We start from the raw sequence: 23,822 nt of genomic DNA on the forward strand, positions 1-23,822 counted from the left end.
ATCAGTTTGTTCTCTCTATTTATGGATCTGTTTCTGCTTTTTGTTTGTTTATTCACTTGTTTTTGTTGTTTTCAGATTTCACTTGTATTTGTTGTTTTCAGATTCCACACAGAAGTGAAATCATATGGTATTTATCTTTCTCTATCTGACTTATTTCACTTAGTATAATACCCTCTAGCTCCACTCATGTTGTTACAAATGACAAGTTCATTCTTTTTTTTGTGGCTGATATTCCATTGTGTATCTATACTACATATTCTTTATTCATTTGCCTATGGACACTTGGGTTGTTTTCATACCTTGGCTAATGTAAATAATGCTGCCACAAACACAAGGGTGCATATATCTTTTTTGAATTAGTGTTTTTGTTTTCTTTGGGTAAATATCCAGGAGTGGAATTACTGGATGGCATGGTATTTCTATTTTTAGTTGTTTGAGGAACCTCCATACTGTTTTCCAGTGTGTGCACTAATTTATATTTCCACCAACAATACATGAGAGTTCTGTTTTTCTTCACATTCTTGCCAACACTTATTATTTCTCGTCTTTCTTTTTCTTCTTTTCAATGTTTATTTTTGAGAGAGATATAGCGTGAGCAGGGAAGGGACAGAGAGAGAGAGGGAGACACAGAATCTGCATCAGGGTCCAGGCTCCAAGCTGTCAACACAGAGCCTGACGTAGGGCTTGAACTCACAAACTGTGAGATCATGACCTGAGCCGAAGTCAGATGCTCAACCAACTGAACCACCCAAGGGCCCCTATTTCTTGTCGTTTTGATACTAGGCATTCTGACAGATGTAAGGTGATATCGTGGGTTTGATTTGCATATTCTTGACGATGAGTGATATTCAGGATCTTTTCATATGTCAGTTGGCCATCTGTATGTCTTCTTTGGGAAAATGTCTATTTAGTCCTCTATTTTTAAATTGGGTTTTTTGTTTGTTTTGTTTTTTTGTGTGTGGTTTGTTTTTTTTGTTTGTTTCTTTGTTTTGTTTTCGTGTTTGGTTGTTTAAGTTCTTTTTATATATTATGGATATTAATCTCTTACTGGGTGGCAAATTTCTTCTTCCATGTATTAAGTTGCCTTTTTGTTTCCTTCACTGTGCAAAAGCTTTTCATTTTGATGTAGTCCCAATAGTTTATTTTTCTTTTGTTTCCCTTGTCTCAGGAGACCCATCTAAAAAAATGTTTCTATGCTTCAGGTCAAAGAAGTTATTGCCCATGTTTTTCTTCTAGGAGTTTTATGGTTTCAGGTCTCACATTTAGGTCTTTAATCCATTTTGAGGTTATTTTTGTGTAGGGCGTAAAAGCAAAGTGGTCCAGTTTCATTCTTTTGTATGTAGCTGTCCAGTTTTTCCAGCACCATTTGTTGAAGAGACTGTCTTCTCCCACTGTATATTCTTGCCTCCTTTGTCGTAGATTGCCCATATGAGCATGGGTTTATTTCTGGGTTCTCTATGCCGTTGCATTGATCTATGTGTCTGTTCTGTGTCAGTGCCGTAGTGTTTTGATTCCTATAGCTTTGAAGTATATATTGAAATCTGTGATTTTGATGCCTCCAGCTTGTTCTTTCTCAAAATTACTTTGGCTTAATTGATGTTTTAGTGAGTTCTTGCAGTAGCTACCTTTGCATTTCAACTACATACATGAATATATACTTAGAAACCTTCCTAAGGATATTTACACCCGTGATTAAGCAGTTCCATCATGTCCAGGAGTTTGCATTTTTAAAGCAGGTTAGTTCTCTACCTAATAAGCAAATACAGTCAGATTTGCAAAGTTCAACAAAGGAAATAATCCTGATGGGCAACTCTTGTCCGTTACCAAATTCCTTTTGGATTTCTTTGGAAATTTTGGTAAAGATCAAAGGCAAGTCTGTTGAACACTTTGGGTCTCAAAGATTCTTGTTTGTTTGTTTAACCTTGGGTGTTTCCTCACTCCTCCTCCTCTACCACTCTCCTCTCTACCTCCCGCGGTGCTCTCCGTGGTGGTTTAAACACTGCAGCACCCCATCACTTTACAAACTGGCAAGGCTGTTTTGTCTAGAAACCATGGTGGTAGATACAATTCTAATACCTCATGCCCCGGTCACTGGGTAAAAGACTTATCAGAAATATCGTTCACTAAATAGATCCGTTCCTACCTTTTGTCTGGCCATTATGGAAGGTAGAAACAGAAACGCTTCCTGGGAGTTGCGTGTTATCTAACAACGCACTGACAATAAAAGGCAAGAGTATAAACAGATCCTTGTCTTCTTGCTAACTGCCAATTAGCGAACACTGATTCTCTTCCCTGCTTACTGAGCACATAAACTCATATGGCCCCTTCCTTATTTATGGAGTGTGTCAGTATGTTTATTTTCAGACCGATGGAGAGAGGCAGTACTCTTCTTGGCTTTTCAAAGTACGAATTCTTTCACCAAAACATGTAGAATCTTTAATAGACATCTGCAATTTTCCCCTTGGATAGTTTTCACTCATATTTTTAGGACCCAAAGGGCTTTTTCTTTTCCAAGAGCATCTTTTCCAGGCCGCCTTGACATTTTAACAGTAACGATTTTAAAAATAAATAAAATTGTCTAGTTTTGCAGTGCACAAAGTGTTCAGCCTAGAGATGTGATACTGTTTTCTTTGCTGACTATGCCTGCATTCCCCAAACATGCTGCAAAAATGGCATTCAAGACCGTGCTGATTGGAGTGATGAAAATTTATGTGAATAGAAGACTTTTCTAATCATTGTTTTGGAAAAGCCTTAAAAACCTGTTATTAGTTACCTTAAGACTTCTCTCCAAAAAAGAAAAGAAAAAATTGACATATGTATCTTATTGGGCAGAGGGGCCTCCTAAAGCATGAATCCGGTGTTATGTAACGGAGAAAAATGATTAGTAGAAATCAGACCCAACCTTTAGTGACCTTCAGCCCATTTTAAACTTGTTTCCAAATTTTAGAATGTAGCTTTCTGTCCTGTGCACCACAGGGTTACTGGGAGGACGACACAACTGTACTCTAGTTTAACTACTTCAACAAAGAAAAGGTATTAATCCCAAGAGTTTTCAGATCAAAATTTGATCACTATCTCTTCATTGGCCGAGCCTTGGTTCTGATGCAGCTAAAAGCTAGTTTGGCCCAGGACTAGTCTTAAAATTAGTGGACACCTGCCAGCATGTAGTGACAGCATCCAGAAGATCAACCAGATGAGAATCATCTGCCCCTCTAAGCCAGCCAAGACTTAAAATTCTTTCTAGTAGTTGCTGAGGTCAAAAGAGCAGACCTAGGTTTGACTCTCGTGCTACCACACAACAGGCTGTGTTGATCTGACAAACTATTTTCACCTCTTGAAGTTGGCTTCCTTATCTGTACCACATGGCTCTTTGGGGGGGGGGGGGCGAGATTATTATGATAACCAATGAGATTATATAAAACAAGTGGTACAGAGCCTAACACATAATAGCCGCCAGAACTGTGGGCAATTAAAGAAAAATTGTAAGGATATGGTAGATTGCAGTATTGTTCAAAAGTATTGGCTGTCCTGCTCTGAAGGAGTACATTTCTCCAGGCCTCGTGACCCTCAGATTGGACTATGCACATGACTTGCTCCGGCTGATGAAATTTGATTCATGACGTGCGTCGCTTCCTAAGTTTTCAGAGCCAGATGGTTGTTTGCTCTCTTTTCCCTGTCCTGAGACTAGCAATGTTCTGATCAGATGCTGTTCTTGCAGTAAAGTGGACCCCAGCCGCAGGCAAAGCACACGTATCAAGAGTGACAGAGAAATCTTTGTAGCAAGTAAAATAGTCATTTGTAACTGTAGCATAATCCTGATAGTGAAGGTGTTACAAGAACTTTTCTTATTAATATATAGCCACTAACACACACCAGACCATTTAAAAAATGGACCAAAGAAGTTTTCTTGAGGTTGTCGGAGAGTCTCTGACTACAGGCACAACATAATTAACCCTACCCAGCATCTGTTAAAAGAAGCAAGTTGCCCTGTGTAGGCCTGGCCTGGAAACCGATTGCATTTCCTCATTTAGCCCCTTTCCTGTACAGATCTTGGGCAAACACCTGGGAGGATATTCAGGTAGTAGCATATTCTTCACAGGCCTAAGTCAGCCTGTCACTTTCAACTCCATTTCTTGAGATGAGTTGGGAAACTAACTTAAAATCTCATCTACTCCAAGTATGGCCAATGCACCTGCAGCATCAGACTCACCTGGGAGTAGATCAGAAATGAAAACCCTCAGGCCTCCTCTAGCCTTTCCCAATCTTCTGTCCTCCTTTAGACATTCTGTTTGGTCAGTTACATACAAGCAAAATTTGTTGAGTAACGGTGTTAAAAGCCAGCAAATGACCCATTTTCTCATTTGCTGGGAAGCCAAATGCTCCAGATAGAGGCTACCCCTGAGTCTGGCACCTACAACTTTGTAGCAGAGCCTAACCTGACCCACAATACTCTGCAAACATGCACTTCTCTGTAATTTTGTAAACCATGGAGACTGCAGAGTCCGTTACTGTAGCAGTGGACTTTAACAAGACTGACACATCCTTGGAAAGTAATACAATGTTTAAATATGCAAATACTATCTACACAAGCATTTCATTTTTGTAGTTTACTTACAGTGACTTTTAGATATAGCTGCATAGTACCCTCACAAGGTACTTGCAAATTATTATGGAAATTTAACATTCTCATTGTTGCAAGAAAAAGCTAAAACTATTTTTTCATCTGGCCTTAAAGCAGATGACATTTATTTTAAATGCCATTTGTAAAATTTTGTTACTTCAACATTGATTGCTAATACAATTTAAGTAGCCTTATATTGAGACAGATTTTTGGGATGATGTCCTGATTGGGGTGCAGGGACAAGTATTGTTTGTTAAATCTCTTGCAACTGTACACATCATTTTTACTGTGTTATTTTAAAAAGAAAATGGGAGGAGCCACCTGGCTGCCTCAGTTTGTACAGCATGCATCTCTTGATCTTGGGAGTTGTAAGTCTGAGCCCCACGTTGGGTGCCGAGATTTCTTAAAATAAAAAAATACATAAATACATACAGTAAATTTTTTTAAAGAGAAAAAAGTAGCCCTACCACAGTGTTACCACTTGAATTTAATTAACATAAGGTGGCATTCCTAATACAAACACTACTTTTTACACGTGTCTTACAGAATATCCTACAAGGGTTATTAAGAGATTACTTTCCTTTTTAGGTAACTGAGTTACAACTAAAAAATGGAGCTACTCCTCCCTACTTCATAGACTGAGGATTAAATGAGAGAAAATTAAGTGCAATAATATATTAAAGGCACTTAGTATACATTTAAGAGATAGACCGTATTAAGAGAAAAAAGTCATGCTCAAAGGAATATTTCATTCTCATTTTATAGTTATACCCATTACATAAACCACTGTAGCCCTGAGGATTGGAGAAAAGTTTTAAAACATAACTTTATATCACCTGTGTTACATTATATGGCCATTTAAAATCTTTAATCAAATGTCATCAAAGATTACCAGTCATATTACATGCCATGATTAGCTATGAATAACTTTGCTTTCTGTGTACAAATTAGTGTCCGTGAAATAAAAAATGAAACCATATACTAGGCAAAGAACTTTATTAATCTTGTTTCAAACTTTATTCCCAGGCTTCTTCAGCTTAATTAGCTGCAAAGAATGAATTGTGTATAAGCAAAAACTGAAAAGAGCTGCAGTGTCCAAGGGGCTTGGGCTTAAAAATATTAGAGATCTAGATTTTATCAGATCCATGAACAAAATTTTTAAAAAGCAGTCATAATATAAAATAGCAGCTCCCAGTAACTTCTTCAAGTTTTATCTTCTTCAGAAGTTGACTCAATTCAGTTTGCTTCATTCTTGGAAGCTTCATCAAAATTCTCCACAAGATCTAGAAAAAGAAAAAGGTAGAAACTCTGAAAAAAGCCAAACCTACACATCAATGGATTTTAAAGAGATTTACCAAGTAACAGCTAAGACAGAAAAACCCCTCCTAATTGCCAAGAGTTTTTCTGATTTTAGAATAGTTACACCATACCCCCAAGACTCTTGAACGATTTCTCCATGCCTTCTCATAAATTTATTGATCTCAAAGTAGGAAACAGGGGTCTCTTTTGTGATCTATTAGTTATTATATTCATGTGACAACATACATTTTTTATTCAATATTTAAAGTTAGATACCTATACCTACTTGGGATCCCAATCAGAAAAAACCAAGTCTACAAATTTAACTCCTAGTTAAATAACTCTGCATTATTTTCTCCATTCTGAAGAAGTGAGGTTCATGTCTACATTTCTGTTCTTTACCTTATTACCTCCCCCCACAAGGTACTTTCCTAGAGTATAAAGATTTTTCATTCTTCCTTGCTAAGATTCTCTAATTTAACCACAAGTGAAGGTTCCTACCTGGAACTTCATCATCATCATCCTCTCCGGTAGCAAGTGGTGCCTTTCCATCCACAGCTGTGAAAGCGAAATATATATGTTACACACTTGTTAAGTTTTTAATAAACATCAACCAGAAAAACAGATGAAAGGCCAAGCATTGTTACAGTTTATATTCACGATTACAACAGTGACATTTGGGATTTCATCCCTAAGTACAAGCATTAACATGGCAGTCTACAAATGAACGAGAATGTTGTTAACAGCCAACAAATCAAATTCCATACCCTTCTTTCAAGCCCTCTGGCCACCACAGGCCCTGAGGTAGTATGAGAACAACAGAATGCCCCCAGGGTAGAGGTAAACCCATATACCAAATCATGGTAAAATTTCTTATGGGAGACAAATCAAGAAGCTGTTTCTCAAATGCTGTTTTGTTAATGGCATAAGGGAGATGCTCAACAAACCTTTACTGAAATGAACATAAAAGGATCAAAAAATTAAATGCCTTTGATTAGTGGTAAGCATCCACTTTTTAAAACACAAAAAAGTAAACTACACTTAGGAGTTGAGACCTCACAGTACCAGGCCTGTAAGATTTTCAGTGGGATACTTCCAAAACCTACTTCAGCTCTGAAAGCCTTTCTAGAACCTCTTTCTTAAGTCTCTCACTGTGATACCCTCTCCCCCAACATATACATATACACACACACACACACCTCTCTCTATACAAACACACACACACACACACACACACACACACACACACACACGTAAAAGGTCTAGCAAAATGTCTAGAAAAACATGGATGACTAAATAATGGACCACATAAGCCTATCTTGCTTCCACTTTCTTCAAAATTTTAATAAAAGGACCACAGCATAAAATACCTACATTTCTCAATGCACTTATTTAACTGCAGGATTTTCAGTCCTGAACAAAATCCCTATATTATAATTAAAAATACCCAAATAGTGCCAGGCCAGTTATTAAAACTACTGGTGATACCAGTTGTAAAAAATTTGATAATTTATAATATATTTTAATCAATTCTAAACTGTCAGTTATCAAAAATGCCCCAAACTAACATTTTCATCATTTCCAGCTAATGAAGGTAAAAAATTTTAACTCTAAGATCCAAAGCAAGAAAGTTAGAAAACAATCCACTGAATCAAGTATTAATGATCAATCACAGCATACTAGTTAACTTACTGAACACACTAAGAACACTTAAAAGCAGTGTAACAATCGTTATTTTTTAGAGGAAAACTGGCATGTCCAAATGTAAAGATACTCACATCTACTTGAAATCTTAGAAATTTACTGACAAATCAGTAACGCTAGGCAAAACCACTACTAGGAAACTTACATTGTTTGGGCAGAGCTTCAGCCAGCCTTCTTAAACTAGTCAGACTGTCTGCACCAAGTTGGTTTAAGATACTGGGTAACATTTCTGTCAGCTGCTTTGTCTCAGCATGGCCTGTAATGGTGAAAGTGTTCGCAGCCAGGGATGCCTGAACTTTAGGGTTGTTAAAGTGGATCACTGTTCCTTGGTTTGTGAACATATTCACCTATAAAGAAAAAAAGTTTTAATTAGCAACACCCACCAATATTCCTTTGAAGCCAAACATTCTATTAAGCAAAAGCTGAAGTCTGGCTAAGTAATCCACTATTCCACTGTGAAGCACAGGTGCTATTTTGCCTGAAATGGAAAGTGCAATCTAATCACTTTGAGACTCAGCAATCTCCCTCCTATTTATTAATGGAGTGAAAGATTTTAAAAAATCATTTAATTCAGGAGCATTAAAATTTTTTTCTACCCACATCTTGTTCTATAAAGAAATAAAATTTGGGGAACCTGGGTGGCTCATTAGGTTGAGCATCCAATTCTTGATTGTGGCTCAGGTTCTCACGCTCATGAGACCAAGCCCTGCATGGGGCTCAGGGTGGACAGCAAGGAGCCTGCTTGGGATTCTCTCTCTCATTCTCTGCCCCGCTCATGCTCTCTCAAAAAATAAATACACTTAAAAAAATAAAAATAAAATTCGACACTTACTTCTTCAATACCAGAGATATTGTTTACTCCTAACTTCTTTAAGGAGAACTGAAGTTTTTTATCATCTGCTGTAGCTGTTCTATGAACCACCTTCTTCTTTCGGCGAGCAGTTCCCTGATTGAGGAGAAGATAACACACATAAACATCATAACAAACAGTTTCTAATTCCTTTCTGACCTTTGGTCTGTTTAAGAAAATTACTCTAAGTATAAAGTTTTAGGCAGCAAGTAGGCAATGACAGAAGCCAAAAGAGGGTAACAAATCCTTAATAACTTCTCGTTTTGTCAGATATAAACAAATTATCTTTTCAAAATCCTATTATTTAGATTATGTGCTCCAGAAGAGCAGATAAAGAGGTGGCATTATGAACCTAAATTAGGCCTCATTAAAAGCTCCATATTCAGAACTATTAACCTTTTCGGTTTTTTTACATTAACCGATGAAAAATCAACATCCATTAATAGTCACAGGCAAGACAATGTATGACACATTCAAATGAGTCTGTATATAGACTTCTGTAACACCTAATAGTAAAATCTGAAATTCTTATCTTAATCTACAAGGCCCCTACATGATCTGCTCTGCCCCTATTATGCTGTTCTTGACAACATCTCTATCACATACGTATTCTCATCTTCAGCCACAGAAACCTCGTCTGAGTTCCTTAAACAGACCGAAAAGAGCCTGTGCACATACTGTTCCCTTCTTCCCCTAGCATCTGCACTGGCTTCCTCCCTTACTACAGATCTCTGTTCTTTTGGCACCGTTATCAGTGACCTTTCCCAACCACCCCATGTAAAAAAGTAACTCCAGCAGCCATCATCTTCTATCTATCCAGCTTTATTTTTCTTCATAACAAATATTACTATAAGAGAGAAATGCATTTTATTGTCTGCCTCCCCTCACTAGAATGTAAGCTTCCATTCTGTTTACTGCTATAAAAAGTTTAAACCCTTTACACGGTATATAAGGCTCTTTAGGGAAAGGCTACCACCCACCTACCTCAATATACCCCAACCTCCATACCAGTTCCTATTTGTCCTTTAAAACCCTGTTCCAACCTCTTTCAGGCCTTCCCAAACCTCTGTAATTAACTGTCCCCAAGCAAAATCATTCCCACCCTTGTACTTCGGAAACACTTCTACTAAACTATGTACATTACACTATGAAACAGATCTTTCTTTTAGAAAAGATGCCTATCTCCCCTACTACCATTAAAGCTCCCTCAGGGACCATGAACTTCTTAAATTTCATATTCTCAGGACTGAGCACAATAAAGGCTTAAATAATGATAGTTAAACCAAATAAAATACCAACAGCTACAAAAAATACTGGTTACCAGACCCAAAAAAAGCCTTTAAGAATAGACCTCACCTTGATGTAGTCATGTAGCTATCTGGTTTCCAAATAATTGTCTCTAAATCTCTCTAAAAGACACTCTAACCGCTACTGTAAGATTATAAAAACAAAATGGACACACCTTCTATACATTCCACACACTTCACATGTGTAGAGTTCCATTTTTACTGATATAATTAAGTCATTATCAATGTTCTGATCAGATACTGAATACAGCATTTTTACAGGATCAGAGTAACCACAGAAAGATAGCACGCAAGCCCATTATTCAAGTTATTTCTCGTGAAACTCGTACTAAAAGAAATGATAGTTAAAAACACCAATATAAGAATATCCAAACACTGACCCACAAAGGCTATAATGAGTTTCTCTGGGACCTGAAGGCCACACCTAGCTTTTAACAATTGCTAAGGCGGCCAAGAAACACCTACTATTTGTTAATTGGCAGGTGCAGATCCTGAAGACTACCCGCTTCAGGAAAAAAAAAAAAATCAGGACACATTCGTTGCTGGGAAAGTCCAGGAATTTAACAGATACACATCTCCTTATTTAAGTCTAAGTGAAACTTTTGGCTATTTCACAGAATACTCTATTTGAAAGCAAATGTTTAAAGTTGGGAAAAACTAATAGATAACAAGCTTGGTAGCAGGTAAGCTTTACAAGTTTTACCAAGTAAAGACATGCTCTGTTGGGACAAGCTACCACACCTTGTTAAATACTAGGAATGTGCTAACACAATGCAAAATACAACTAAGTAGATCTCTGTCTAGAGACAGATTTAAGTAAATTACTGATTTAAGTAAATTACTCAGAAAACAATCTAAAAATTTCCAAGTTCAAAAAAGAATACTCTTGAAAATCAGTATCAAGCAGAAAAAAACCCAATTAACCAAAACTTATCTAAAAACCTAGCAATCATTCTCATTCTCTCAGTTTTAGCATATTTACAAAGTCAAAATTGAGAGCTTATCTGCTTAGGTAGTAGTTTCAAATCCATAGTCACTGCTCTTAAATTTTGTGATGTACCTCTAACAAAGGTATCTTCCAAATATCCTAGAAAATATACAACTACTCTGGAATGCATTTAGCTAAGAAAGCATTACAGAAAGGTCTTAATGTGCAGGGAACACAAACTTCTACCTGTCAAGTACAATTATCCAGAACCTGACATTGTAAACTGCAGTTCAAAAGACAGGTGGAACTTAAATTCAGAGTTACCTTAATTATTTACAAAAAAAAAAAAAAAACAGAGAGAGAGAGAGAGAAAGAAAAAAGAAAAAAAAAGGCATCAGCACAGCACTGAAGGTATACAACTTAGGCCAAAACAAGTTAGGAGTAGGAGGGCCACAAGGATTATCTAACTGAAATGACACATTTTCTTACTAATCAACTTAGAAAACATTTTGTTGTACTAAAACACTGTAACAATGAAAACATTTTCACAGAAATGTTTATAAGTGGTCTCTTCACCTAGATTCACTTTTTTTTTTTTTACTATACAACATGCGTGTCCCACTGATACACTCTACTGTGTATCATTTAACCCCGCCTCCTCCTTCCCACCCCACTTTGCGAGCTCGATGAAATGCCCTCTAGAGACAGTGACAAGCCAACAATACCAAAAAAACAAACCCCAAAAAAACCCAAACCTGGAAACTTCAACAACAACAACAAAAAAAAACCAAAAAACTATTAAAACTTACTTTCCCACCAATGCGCACTTGTGCTTGCAGTTTGGCGAGTTTCTCCTGGTTCATGATAGTTTCTTTCATCTAGAAAAACAGGAAACCCTCAGCGAGAAAAGGTCTAGTTATCTCCACCATTCTACGCTCGTTATTTCCCAAGACACGAGCAGAAGAAAAAACGTCCTTAACAGGCCGAGGCCTGAATCCCCAATCCACCCCGCAAAGCTCCCAATTTCAGTTTTGGGGGAGCGCAAAGGGCACCCACCTTCCTACCCCTCCTCCACAACTCCCCCCCCTCCCTGCAGGCCCGAAAAACGGGCGCTAACCCATGCCTGATCACCCCCGGCCCCCCACCCCCGGCCCTGGCCCGGCCTCGGCCTAGCCAGGGCCGGCCCGGCCCGGCCCGGCCACTCTCCGCAAGCCTCGCGGTACCTGAGGCTCCTGTCCTCGGGTTCCGCCGCGAGGTGGAGGAAGAGACGGCGTCGCCTCGCCCCCAGGGCAGCCGCCCCTGGCTCGACCTCGCCCCCGAGAGTCAGCCTGAGTGGGTGCGCCTGTCCGTCGCATCGCCTTCCTCTCCTCAGCCCTGTCCCTCCCTGTCTCGCTCCTTCCGGGCACTTCCCGCCCCCGTTCCCGTCCTCCTCCCACGCCGGCGTCCAGAGCCTTTTTGTACCTTGTTGGAGCGGAAATGGGACCGCGCGGGGGACTAGGGTAGGCGCTCAGGGGGTCTCGGGTGGACCAGCTGAGATTAGGCGCACACACGCGGGGACGCAAGATGGCAGCTAGAGGGAGGCCGGAAGTGATGCAACACTGCTTCCTCCTAGAGTCAGGAAACGGACTTGGCTGCGAGCTCAGCTGCTCGCTGCGCACGCGCGGCTGCAGGCCGAGGCGTTTGTGACGGTCGCGTGGGTCACATTTCTCGTCAGCGCGGGCCAGGTTGAGACCTCCCGAGGGACTCTGTGCTGGAGGCACCGCGAGTGGTCCTGGGAAAGGCCATAAAGGAGTCAGAAAGAACGGTTCTTTGCACAGTTAGGGTTGAGTAAGTCGGCCCCGATCCCCAAATTCTTTACCTTCAGAAGAAAGGGCATTTCCCATCTGCGGAAACGCTTGGGGCGCCCAGAGTGTGCTCACCTCTTTGGTCGCTCTCGCTTCGCTGGATGGTGTAGATTGGAGCAGTCGTCTGAATGTTTTAGAATTTACCCTCCGGTAGAAATAAGCCTTTGACAAGACATTTTGGCCAAACGTTGTCAAAATAAGCTAAGAGGAGGTTTGGGTAGGTTGCAGGACCGTGATTCACAGGTTTTCTGGCTTGAGTGTTCAGAATGCATCCCCGAGTCCCACTCCTCAAAAGCGGTTCATTCGGACTGGGGATGGAACCGGGTAATCTGCATTTCAGCAAGCGTAGCAGGTCTCACCTGAGACCCCTGTACTTGATTACATTACTTGTTTCTTTAACAAAAAGTTGACTCCTTGATCCTTATTTGGCACGGATTTTACAATTAGCGATTCACAGTTGAACCAACTTTGTTTCTGAACTAGGTAGTGCAATCAAGGGAGAATTTGTGCCCAGTGTGTTTACAGAGACTTTTGGTATGAGTTAAAATTTCCTGAACGGTAGGACGAGCTTTAAGACAACGTTAACGTCAAACTACTTATATTTTAAAATGGCGATTTAAGTCAGAATGCTATCTGGTCAGCCTTTTGGTGGTCTTAGCTATGAAAAGCCTTCGCAGGGTCAAAAATGAGTCCCAAATCTCTAAGAAAAATACAATTTATACAGCAGGGAAACTTGTGTGGGTGCAGATTTCTAATTAAGATGAATCTTTTTGTATACTTCTCAACTGTACATTTGTTAAAATGTGGTGTCTCTAAGAAAACAGGACATCTGTATTGCTTTGTTAGGGTAATTGTAACAGTTGATATCTTCTTAGAAAACAATGTTGCTCCTATATAAGACAAGTTTAGTACAGAAAAAGATGTACTATTAGGCTATGTGGGTTACTGTAGAGGTCAAGATGACAGTGCAAACATCAGTCAGTGCTATAGAAATATTACAAAATATATAGAAATAGTCCCCTTTTTGAAAGTACGTCTTTGTTCAGGAACAGATTTTTTCCCCTTCTTCCATGTTACATTGAGGACATTTGAAACTTCCTATTCAATTTTTTTTTTTTAACGTTTATATATTTTTGAGACAGAGAGAGACAGAGCATGAATGGGGGAGGGACAGAGAGAGGGAGACACAGAATCCGAAATAGGCTCCAGGCTCTGAGCTGTCAGCACAGAGCCCGATGCAGGGCTCGAACCCACAAACCATGAGATCATGACCTGAGCCAAAGTCAGTGTTTTCTGAGCATTTACATAAACCCAAGATTCTTCTGCCTGTCACCTGATTCACCTTTTAGACACCTGTTTTCTGGAAGTAGCCCAGGTTATTATTTTCCTTTGATTCCCATGTTTCTGTCTTGTACTTTTCTAATTTTTAAGACTTTTATCATGTTGAAAAATATGAAAGATGCCCTCATAGTAAGAAAAGAACATTTTGAATTTTGACTTCTGCTACATTTGCTTATTTTGTGAATGGTTAGGAAATTCAGATTCTGCTAATATTTATATACAAGGCTTTTAAAAAAAGTAACTGAAAGGGGTTTTTTTTAACTCCAAAAAAAAAGTTACTAAGTTACTATCTTAATCAGTGCTGACAAAGGAATAATTTATGATGTCTAGGGCAAATAAAAATTACTGGCTCCCACACTTAACTGCTTAGCTTGAACAAACCTAAGACTCATTTACTGAAGCATTCAACATGTCCTCTGTCAATAGAGCAGGTAAGAAGGGGGAAACCTGTTTGCTCTCCTTGGTTTATAGTTTATGGTCTAATCAAAGTCCATGAATTGTTTTCACCTCTCTGTTGGATTTAAGTTAGCTTCAGCAAGAGGTAAATATTTACTTTGTTTAATATTTATTAAGATCGCATTTTGACCCACAAGAGATCTTGGAAATCGCTGAGAATAACTATTCCCATGCTTCTAGTTGCTTTGTGATCTGGCCATTGACTCATAGCCACAATGGACCTTTTTTTCGTTTGTTTCTAAACCTGCTTGAACTTCTAATATAACTCACCTTTGTCAAGTTAATGGCTGTACCTCATGTAGCTTTTGGTTTAAATGTCTCAGGAAAGCCTTCTCTCACACCCTCAGCCCCATTAAGTTACCTCCATCGTTATTTTTAGTTGTGGTACTTTATTAAATGCAAATGGTGGTTTGATAATTTTGTTGAGTTAATGGATAATTCAACTAGGAATCTTAATAACACTTTCTACTAGGTTAATGTTGAGTGTTGGCTCTTTAACAGCTGGATCCTCAAAGAACTCTTAGGAGTGCTCTTATGAGGTAGGTTCTTCCCATATTACTTTACTTATTTTTGGCCATCTAACTAAAGTGTAGAGAATCAAGATGTGAAGATTGACATGACCTCATCTTCCCTCCATCAGTTCTACCATCTCTGTATATCTGAACCTATAAATATTGCCTGCCTTCTTATTACACACAGGAGAATATTCCCTCTACTTGTACTTTTGTGTATTTCATTCAGGACCTTGATTCTTCTGTTGCATCCCCTCCTATATCTCTTTTCCCCCCCTTTGAACTGGATCATCCTCCCTGCACACTAAAATGCCTCGTTATCATGTATCTCAAGAGAAAAGAAAATGAAAGACTCTTTTTGACCTCTCTTCCCCTCCAGCCACTACTTACTTTTTGTGTTCCCTTTTGTAGCAAAATCTTTCCAATGAATTGTCTAACCCTCCATCTTGACAATTCCAAAAGGTAGATTCCTAGTTCTTATTTTAGTCTTCAGGTAGCATTTGACATACTTGGCTGGTTCCACATTTTTGAAACTTGTTTTTTTCCTCTAGGCTCCCAGAACCTCTCACTTCCTGATTTCCTCTCACTGCATCTCAGTCTGCTTTGCTTTATCTTATTTCTCTGACTTTTAAATATTAGAGTTGCTTACAGTTTAGTCCTATGTTCTTTTCTGCCTGTACTCTCCCTAAACATTTTCATCCATTCCCATGGCTTTAAATGTCATCTTTAGTTTGATGAGTCCCAAATTTATAATTCCAGCCCTAACTTTTTGAATACCAGACTGAATATTCCTTTTACATTATTGTGGAAAACTTCAAGTACATAAGAGTACAAATAATAAAGTGAACTTCTATCAAACCATTGCACAGTATCAACAGTTATTAAATTAATACATACATACTTTGATTTTATTCTGAATTTTGTTTCAGAAAACTTCTATATATATAAGGTCTCTCCGGAAGAAAGATACAGAAAGTTGAGTGCTGGGAAAAGGAGGAGGAGGAGCAGAGGGCTTTTTTGTTTCGCAGAGAACCCTGGTACAGAAGCAGTTGAGTGAACATGGGGAGAGGAAAGTGTGCTTCAAAAGGAAAGATTTACTGAAGTCGTAGGGATGTCCAAAGCATCTTTCTGTTTGTTTGTTTTTTTTTTTTATTTTTTTATTTTTCTTGGTGATGTCTACACCCAATGTGAAGCTGGAACTCATAACCCCAAGATCAAAAGTCCATGTTCCTGCATCTGAGCCAGCCAGGTGCCACCAAAGCATCTTTTAAAAAAATCTCAGTCACCTAATATAGTCTGTATTTCTGAGACCAGAGTGGAACCAAGGAGGTCAATTACTTTTTTATAAGAAAAAAAAAAAAAAACTTTAAATGTTTAATTGCTGGGGGGAAAAAAAGCCCACTGAAAATAAGTTGCTCTCAGAATATGTATTGTCTGCAGTCAAACAAGGATGATAAATGGTAGGAAGCTCCTGGAGAGTCATGAAAGCAAAGCATGGAAGTCTACGTTATCCAAATTTTGCTGATTATCTATTTAGCATACTGTTTATTAAACACACTAAAATATTTTTAAGGGCTTTCACAGCTATGTAAATCTCCCCAATTCTATTATCTTCATGAAGTCTTTCAAATTCCTTAAGATAATAATGCTTTATAGAGGCCAGTTTTCTTTCATTTTATCTTGCAACATTTGCTAGTATTTATTAGTTGTACTTCAGTTTCTCTATGCTTGTATGCTGATGATTCAGTAGGGGCCTTCTTGTGAATAGGATAAATCAAAGTGAGAATTGTATCTTCTACTAGAGTAGAAGCAAGTGCTACAGTAACAGTGCATCAGTATGGCTGATGGAGTTTGTTGCTATTTTCAGCATTTTGGTATTAAAACTGATGTGGCAACAAGAGGAGGAGGAGTGACAAACTGGTAAACTTTAGTTGCTTTAGTGAGTTTGTGGAATTGTAATTTATAAAGACAGGAGAGGACTTGGCATATAAAGAACAGGAATATAGAGAACTTCAAGGAAACTAAAATCCTGCAGAAAAGATATATATACTGTTTATTTGTGTATCTTTTAAGTGACTGGAAAATACTGCCAACAAGAAAGTAATGGAAACTTGATACCCTTTTTATTTTTTATTAAAAAAAATTTTTTTTAATGTTTTTATTTATTTTTGAGACAGAGAGAGACAGAGCATGAGCAGGGGAGGGGCAGAGAGAGGGGGAGACAAAGAATCTGAAGCAGGCTCCAGGCTCCGAGCTGTCAGCACAGAGCCCGATGCGGGGCTCAAACTCACACACCGCAAGATCATGACCTGAGCCAAAGTCGGACGCTCAACCGACTGAGCCACCCAGGTGCCCCTTGATACCCTTTTTAAAGAAATATTGTAATTTAATACTTGTTAACTTTGCCAACATCCAACGTCCTTGTTTGCTCTTCTTGGGAGTCTGAACTTGTTTTTTATATATATATATATTTTAATGTTTAATTTTGAGAGCAAGGAAACTCAGGAACCCTCAAGATCATGACCTGAAGTTAGACTCTTAACCGACTGAGCCATCCAGGTGCCCCTGAACTTGTATTCTTGGTTTAGAGAATAAGGAGTGGTAGGAAGAAGGAAGGTGATGTAGGAGATTGACACTGTGTGCATTTTAGATCATTTTGGAGCTGCAGAGGTATTACAGGTTAAAGTGGTTTAAACTTTGGTTTGAGAAGAGGACACAGAGAGCCAGAGGATAATTAAACTCTAAAGGTATATCCGGGAAGTGGGTGGAGTTAACACAAATTTAGGAAGTAAAAGTAAATAAATCATTCAACAGTTTGAAGCAGTGTTTCTGGTAGAGAATGCCAGCAGAGCTTAACTTTTTAGTAGAAAAAGTGGTTTTGCCCTTTCTATTTTAGGTTACATTTAAGCACCTTTAACGATATATTCTGCAATTTATTGGGGAAAAATTTTTTAAAGATTTTATTTGCTCAAAGAAAGCAATCTGACTGCAGAAGCCAAATCTATAAACACTTTAAAATGTAAACTATGGGATAACTTCATGACTACCAAATTGTAACAGATTCAGCTTCTTGTTTCAGTACTTGATCTTTTCCCAAGCTCCAGTCTAGTGCCAACCAGGATCATTACACACCCCCAGGGGTATTTCACTATTTTGGGTGAAGGGCTGTCCCGAAGTCTACACCCTTCACATTAACTGTCAGGACACCCACTATTTGTTTGTCAGATATGTCATACTGCTTATGTATTACTATTTATTTATTTATAGACAAAACAGAAGTTGTCAGGGTAGAAAATAACTTAAAGGATGAGCATATAATTAGTAACTTCATTTGGTTAATAAAACTATCCATATTTTAAACCTAGAGGACGTTTCATTTTGTATATTCCTGTATCATTTATCACTGATGTAAAAGAATGAAAAAAATCAGAAATAATTATTTCATTGTTTGCATTTGGGTGATAGATTCAATATTTTTAATATATGGTAGAATGACTGTCTTTTTTTCATTCTTGAAGTTGACCTATTTGCAGGCTTCTATTCCATATACACGTTAGGTTTTGTTAAATTATTTTAAAATTTTATTGAGATTGTATAGATTAATTGGGATGCTTGTATATCTTTGCTAATTGTATGAGTCTGCACTCAGTTGCAATAAATAGATCTGGCTATTTTAAGTATATAGGGATTTAGTATAGGGAATTGGGGCTTAGAATATTATTTAAAAGGCTGGAAGAGTGGACTTTAGCCTAGACCATCAGAAATGAGTCCTAGGATAGTATAGCAGAGTTAGACTGTTAAGGGAGCTGTTGCTATTGCCCCTACCGGTCAGGTGGATGGAGAATCAAGACCCCAGGACTAGAATTATCAGTGTTAAGGATGGACTACCATAGCTACAATGTAAGAATCAAGAAGATACTGTAATACTCAACGCCCACAAAGCCAATGACTGTGCTCTAGAAAGCTGCTGCAGAAAATAACTCCTATATTCACCACCATGCTTGCCATCCAAAAAACAAAGCAGCAGGAAGAAGGCTTTGGTTTTCCACACTCCAGATCTTACTTACATGTACCTAATTGGCAGAAATCATTTACTTCTAGGACACTTAACTGCAAGGATATCTGGGAAATGTAGTTCTTAACTTTTCAACATTTATAGTACAGAAAGTAAGCTTAAAAGAAATTTGAATAAATGCTGAGTGCCAGGCTACCTTATACCGTGAATATAGCACCACTATTATTTCAAATATTTTACGTATTTATTTTACTTACATAATTTTTAAAAGATTTTTAAAACTGTTTATTTTTGAGAAAGAGAGAGGGAGAGAGAGAGAGAGAGGGCAAATGTGGGAGGGGCAGAGAGAGAGAAGGAGACACAGAATCCAAAGCAGGTTCCAGGCTCTGCACTGTCAGCACATTGCCTGACACAGGGCTCGAACTCACGAACTGCGAGATCATGACCTGATCTGAAGTTGGAGGCTCACTAACCCAGCCACCCAGGGGCCCCTTCCTCAACATTTTTGTATCTCAGGTTTTCCTTTTCAGTTATTTTATTGTTATTTTTAAAAAATGTTTATTTACTTTGGGGGAGGGGCAGAGAGAGGGGGACAGAGGATTGGAAGGGGGATTTTCACTGACAGGCTGACAGCAGGGAGCCCAATGTGGGGCTCGAACCCACGGACCACAAGATCATGACCTGAGCCGAAGTCAGATGCTCAACGGACTGAGCCACCCAGGCACCCCTTATTGTTTTTTTTATTCAGGTAGAGTTGACACACAATGTTACATTAGTTTCAGGTGTACAACTTAGTGATTTGACAAGTTTATATGTTACCCTCTGTTCACCACAAGTGTAGCTACCATCTGTCCCTTTACATCACTATTACAATATCATTGACTGTATTCATGATGGTGTGCCTTTTTAATTTTTTTTTCAACGTTTTTTATTTATTTTTGGGACAGAGAGAGACAGAGCATGAACGGGGGAGGGGCAGAGAGAGAGGGAGACACAGAATCGGAAACAGGCTCCAGGCTCCGAGCCATCAGCCCAGAGCCTGACGCGGGGCTCGAACTCACGGACCGCGAGATCGTGATCTGGCTGAAGTCGGACGCTTAACCGACTGCGCCACCCAGGCGCCCCATGATGGTGTGCCTTTTAATCCTGTGACTTGCTCATTCTATAACTATCTCCCTCTCTCCTCTACCCATTCTGCCTACCTCTCCTCCCTCCACTCACTCTCCCCTCTGGCAATCATCATTTTGTTCTCTGTATTTATAGTTCTGATTCTGCTTTTTGTTTGTTTATTCATTTTTTTGAAGATTCCATTTATGAAGGAAATCATACGGTATTTGTCTTCCTCAGTCTGACTTACTTAGCATCATACCCTAGGTCCTTCCATGTCATAATTTCATCCTTTTTATGGCTGTGTAATATTCCTGTGTGTGTGTGTGTACACACATTTTCCTTACCCATTTTTCTTTTGATGGACACTTAGGTTATATCCATGTCTTGGCTATTGTAAATTATGCTGCAGTTAACATAGGGGTGCATAGATCTTTTCAAGTTAGTGTTTTTGTTTTCCCTGGGTAAATACCCAATAGTGGGATTATTGGATCATATCGTATTTCTATTTTTAATTTCCTGAGGAACCTCCATACTATTTTCCACATTGCCTGCACCAGTTTGTATTCTCACCAACAGTGCACAAGGTTTCCATTTCCTCTTCGTTCTCACCAACACTTGTTTTTCGTCTTTTTGACAAGACAGGCATGCGGTAATATTTTTTTTGTGATTCTGATTTGCATTCCCCTAATGATGAGTGATGTTGAGCATCGTTTCATGTGTCTGTTGGCCATCTGTATATCTTCTTTGGGAAAATGTCTATTCAGGTCCTCTGCCCATTTTTTTAATCGGATTGTTTGGGTTTTTTTGATATTCACTTATGTAAGTTTGGATAGTAACTTCTTATGTGTCATTTGCTATTACCTTCTCTCATTTGATATAGGGTGTCTTTTTGTTTTATTGGTGGCTTTCCTTGCAGTGCAGAAGTTGTGTGTGTGTGTGTGTGTGTGTGTGTGTGTGTGTGTGTGTGTGTGTAGTCCCAATAGTTTATTTTTGCTTTTGTTGCTCTTGCTTCAAGAGACATATCTAGGAAAATGTTGATATGTCTGATGTCAGAGAAATTATTGCCTGTGTTTTCTTCGAGGATTTTTATGGTTTTAAGTCCCATGATGAGGTCTTTAATCCATTTTGAGCTTGATTTTCGGTATGTTATTAGAAAGTAGGCCGGTTTAATTCTTTTACTATAGCTGTCCAGTATTTCCAGCACCATTTATTGAAAAGACTGTCATTTCCCCATTGTATATTCTTACCTCCTTTGTCATAGATTAATTGACCATATAATTGTAGATTTATTTCTGGGGTCTCTGTTCCAATAATAAATATTTTTTGCTATAAAATATTAATCAGGTGGTAGTAATATTTTTCACCCTCCTGAGTTTTACAGAACTGAAAATTTCAATGTTATCCTCCCTTATTTTCTCTGAGCATACAGTCTGTTTTGAGCTCAGATCTGCTGAATACATGAAGAGAATGACATTGGCATTAAATCTGTGTCGAAAGCACAAATCATGGTTATAATTTGAGTATCATGGTTAATTTTTATTTTTTTATTATTAAAAAAAATTTTTAATACTTATTTTTGAGAGAGAGAGAGAGAGAGAGACAGAGTGTGAACAGGGTAGGGGCAGAGAGAGAGGGAGTCATAGAATCTGAAGCAGGCTCCAGGCTCTGGGCCTGTCAGCACAGAGCCCCACGTGGGGCTTGAACCCATGAACCACGAAATCATGACCTGAACCAAAGTCAGACGCTTAACTGACTGAGCTAGCCAGGTTCCCCCTGTGGCTAATTTTTAGATATTGTTCTTCGCTGTTGATTCAAACAAATGAGGAGGAGTACAAATCAGTATATAAAACTGATTGTACTCACTAAAACAGAATCATGGCTTCATATTTCCATTATAAATAGCCTTTTCACATACATTATCAAGACTGAATTGAGCGTTCACTTCGTCAGTACTTAAACTAAAATTAGAACAATACAGACAAGAGTAGCATGGCCCCTCTGCAAGGATAACATGCGAATTTGTGAAGGGCTCCATATTTTCTTTAAATTTTTAAAATTTTTTAATTATTTTTGAGAGATAAAGTGTGAGTGGGGGAGGGGCAGAGGGAGAGGAAGAGAGAGAATCTTAAGCAGGCTGCATCCTGAGTGCAGACTCCAATGTGGGGCTCGATCTCCCAACCATGGGATCATGAGCTAGCTGAAATCAAGAGTTAGACGCTTAACTGACTGAGCCACCAGGTGCCTCCCCGACCCCCAATTTTTTTAAAAGACTGAATAGGAAATCTTCACAAACTATGGTCAGTTATTCCAGTTTCATTTCGACTGCAGTCCTTGGACAAATAGATTTGAACCTGTTTGCTTACCTGTAAAGGTCCTCAAACTTGACTGTGAGTCACAATTTCTGGGAGAGCTCAAAGAAACAAATGTAGCTAGAGGGCCACGCTCACTGAAGGAGGCTGGGGCCAGGGCTTAGGCTTCTGTGTTTTTATCAAGTTTCCCCAGAAATTTGAGAACTATTGTCTTAGTATGCTTCTATGGATTGATTGATCTTCATACATTTTATTTATTCATTTATGTGCATATATATATAAAGAAACATGAACTAGCTAGGAATGGTCATGTAGTGCTGAGACCTCAGAGATGACAGAAGCAGCCCTGCCCTAAAAAGTTCTCAGTTTAGTGGAAGAGACAAACTGTTAATTGCAGTGTGGTGTTCTGTGCTCTGAAACAGATGGGATGCTGAAGCAGCAGGAAGGAAGGGCATCACACTTCTCCTGGAATTGCACATCAGGGAGTATTTCGTTGGTCTGAAGGGTTAGAGGAATCAACTGAGTAAGAGTGAGAGGAGAGCATTTTAGGCACAGAAGAATAAGGAGGCACAAACCACAAGGAATTTGACAAGCTAGAGTATTATTTCCCAAACCATGGGACACTTCCCTCACTAAGCAGATTTTAGTGATTTAGGTGGTTCATGGTGGATAAGTCATTACATAGTGATAGAAATCTCCTCCCAATTCTTTTCTGCATCTTTTGTAAGAAGAACATCTTTTTTGGCTGGCTCTAGTAAGTAACAGCTTTGTAACATTTGCTAATTTCCTTTTAAAGAAAGTAGCCTTGGGGGCACCTAGATGGCTTAGTCAATTAAGGGGCCACCTCGATTTCTGCTCATGTCATGATCTCGCAGTTCGTGAGTTCAAGCCCCACGTCAGGCTTTCTGCTGTTAGCACAGAGCTTGCTTCAGATCCTCTGTCCCTGTCTTTCTGCCCCTCCCCTGTTTGCACCATCTCTCTCTGTCTCAAAAATAAACATACATTAAAAAAAAAAAAAAAAGAGGAAAGTTGTCTTAATCTCAGAGCTTCAGCTGGCAGCATTATCTAGGTAGAATTAAACTTTTATCTTCGCTATATGGCAGTTGAAGGTAACTTGCTAACTGACTTTTTGGTAGAAATACAAAGTTTCCTTTTTAAAATAATCTATTGGAATAATTAAAATTGATCTATATAAAAAATATTAAATAGCTAGTTCATTTGTTACTTGAGTATGCCAAAAATTGTGAGCAAAGTATATGAATGAATTTTTGAAGTTTAATATGGAGGTCAGTGGCAAGAGGTAAGGCTACAAAGACAAAGCAATTATGAGGGAACCTGGAGGCAATGCTAAGGACCTTGAGTTTTATTATAAAGTGAGTGGAGGTATCATGAAGATGTTAAACAGGAGAAAGTTAGACTTGGAAAAAGCCACAAAAGATAATGCCAGAGTGAAGTGAAGAGGCTGGTAAGGGGGAGAGAGGTAGAGGGAATTCACACATAGGTTTGGCTAAAAATAATCCAGAGCT

The 23,822-nt window shown here is 38.7% G+C and overlaps 1 protein-coding gene, 1 non-coding gene and 1 pseudogene across 3 annotated transcripts; 2 read left to right on the forward strand and 1 right to left on the reverse strand.

The window, feature by feature from the left end:
• Positions 1-5,600: 5,600 nt before the first annotated feature.
• On the reverse strand, positions 5,601-12,303 carry BTF3 (basic transcription factor 3). 2 transcript variants are annotated; one of them, XM_019463029.2, is made up of 6 exons: positions 12,171-12,303; positions 11,519-11,587; positions 8,457-8,570; positions 7,770-7,971; positions 6,422-6,478; positions 5,601-5,904 (listed from the first exon to the last, which is right to left on the reverse strand). In XM_019463029.2, the coding sequence occupies exons 2-6, from the start codon at positions 11,585-11,587 to the stop codon at positions 5,858-5,860; spliced, it is 489 nt and encodes a 162-aa protein (XP_019318574.1). In that variant the 5' UTR covers positions 12,171-12,303; the 3' UTR covers positions 5,601-5,857. The 2 variants fall into 2 exon arrangements, with proteins under 2 accessions (XP_019318574.1, XP_019318573.1); XM_019463028.2 differs by lacking the exon at positions 12,171-12,303 and adding an exon at positions 11,933-12,117.
• LOC109275010 (40S ribosomal protein S27-like) overlaps positions 12,298-23,822 on the forward strand; it is a 36,429-nt pseudogene continuing 24,904 nt past the window's right edge.
• On the forward strand, positions 21,924-22,028 carry LOC128778418 (U6 spliceosomal RNA). The gene has a single exon (XR_008424008.1). It is a non-coding gene; the product is annotated as a U6 spliceosomal RNA (small nuclear RNA).

Source organism: Panthera pardus, unplaced genomic scaffold, assembly GCF_024362965.1.
Source record: "Panthera pardus isolate Hobbes unplaced genomic scaffold, ASM2436296v1 HiC_scaffold_2, whole genome shotgun sequence".
Classification (NCBI taxonomy): Eukaryota; Metazoa; Chordata; class Mammalia; order Carnivora; family Felidae; genus Panthera; species Panthera pardus.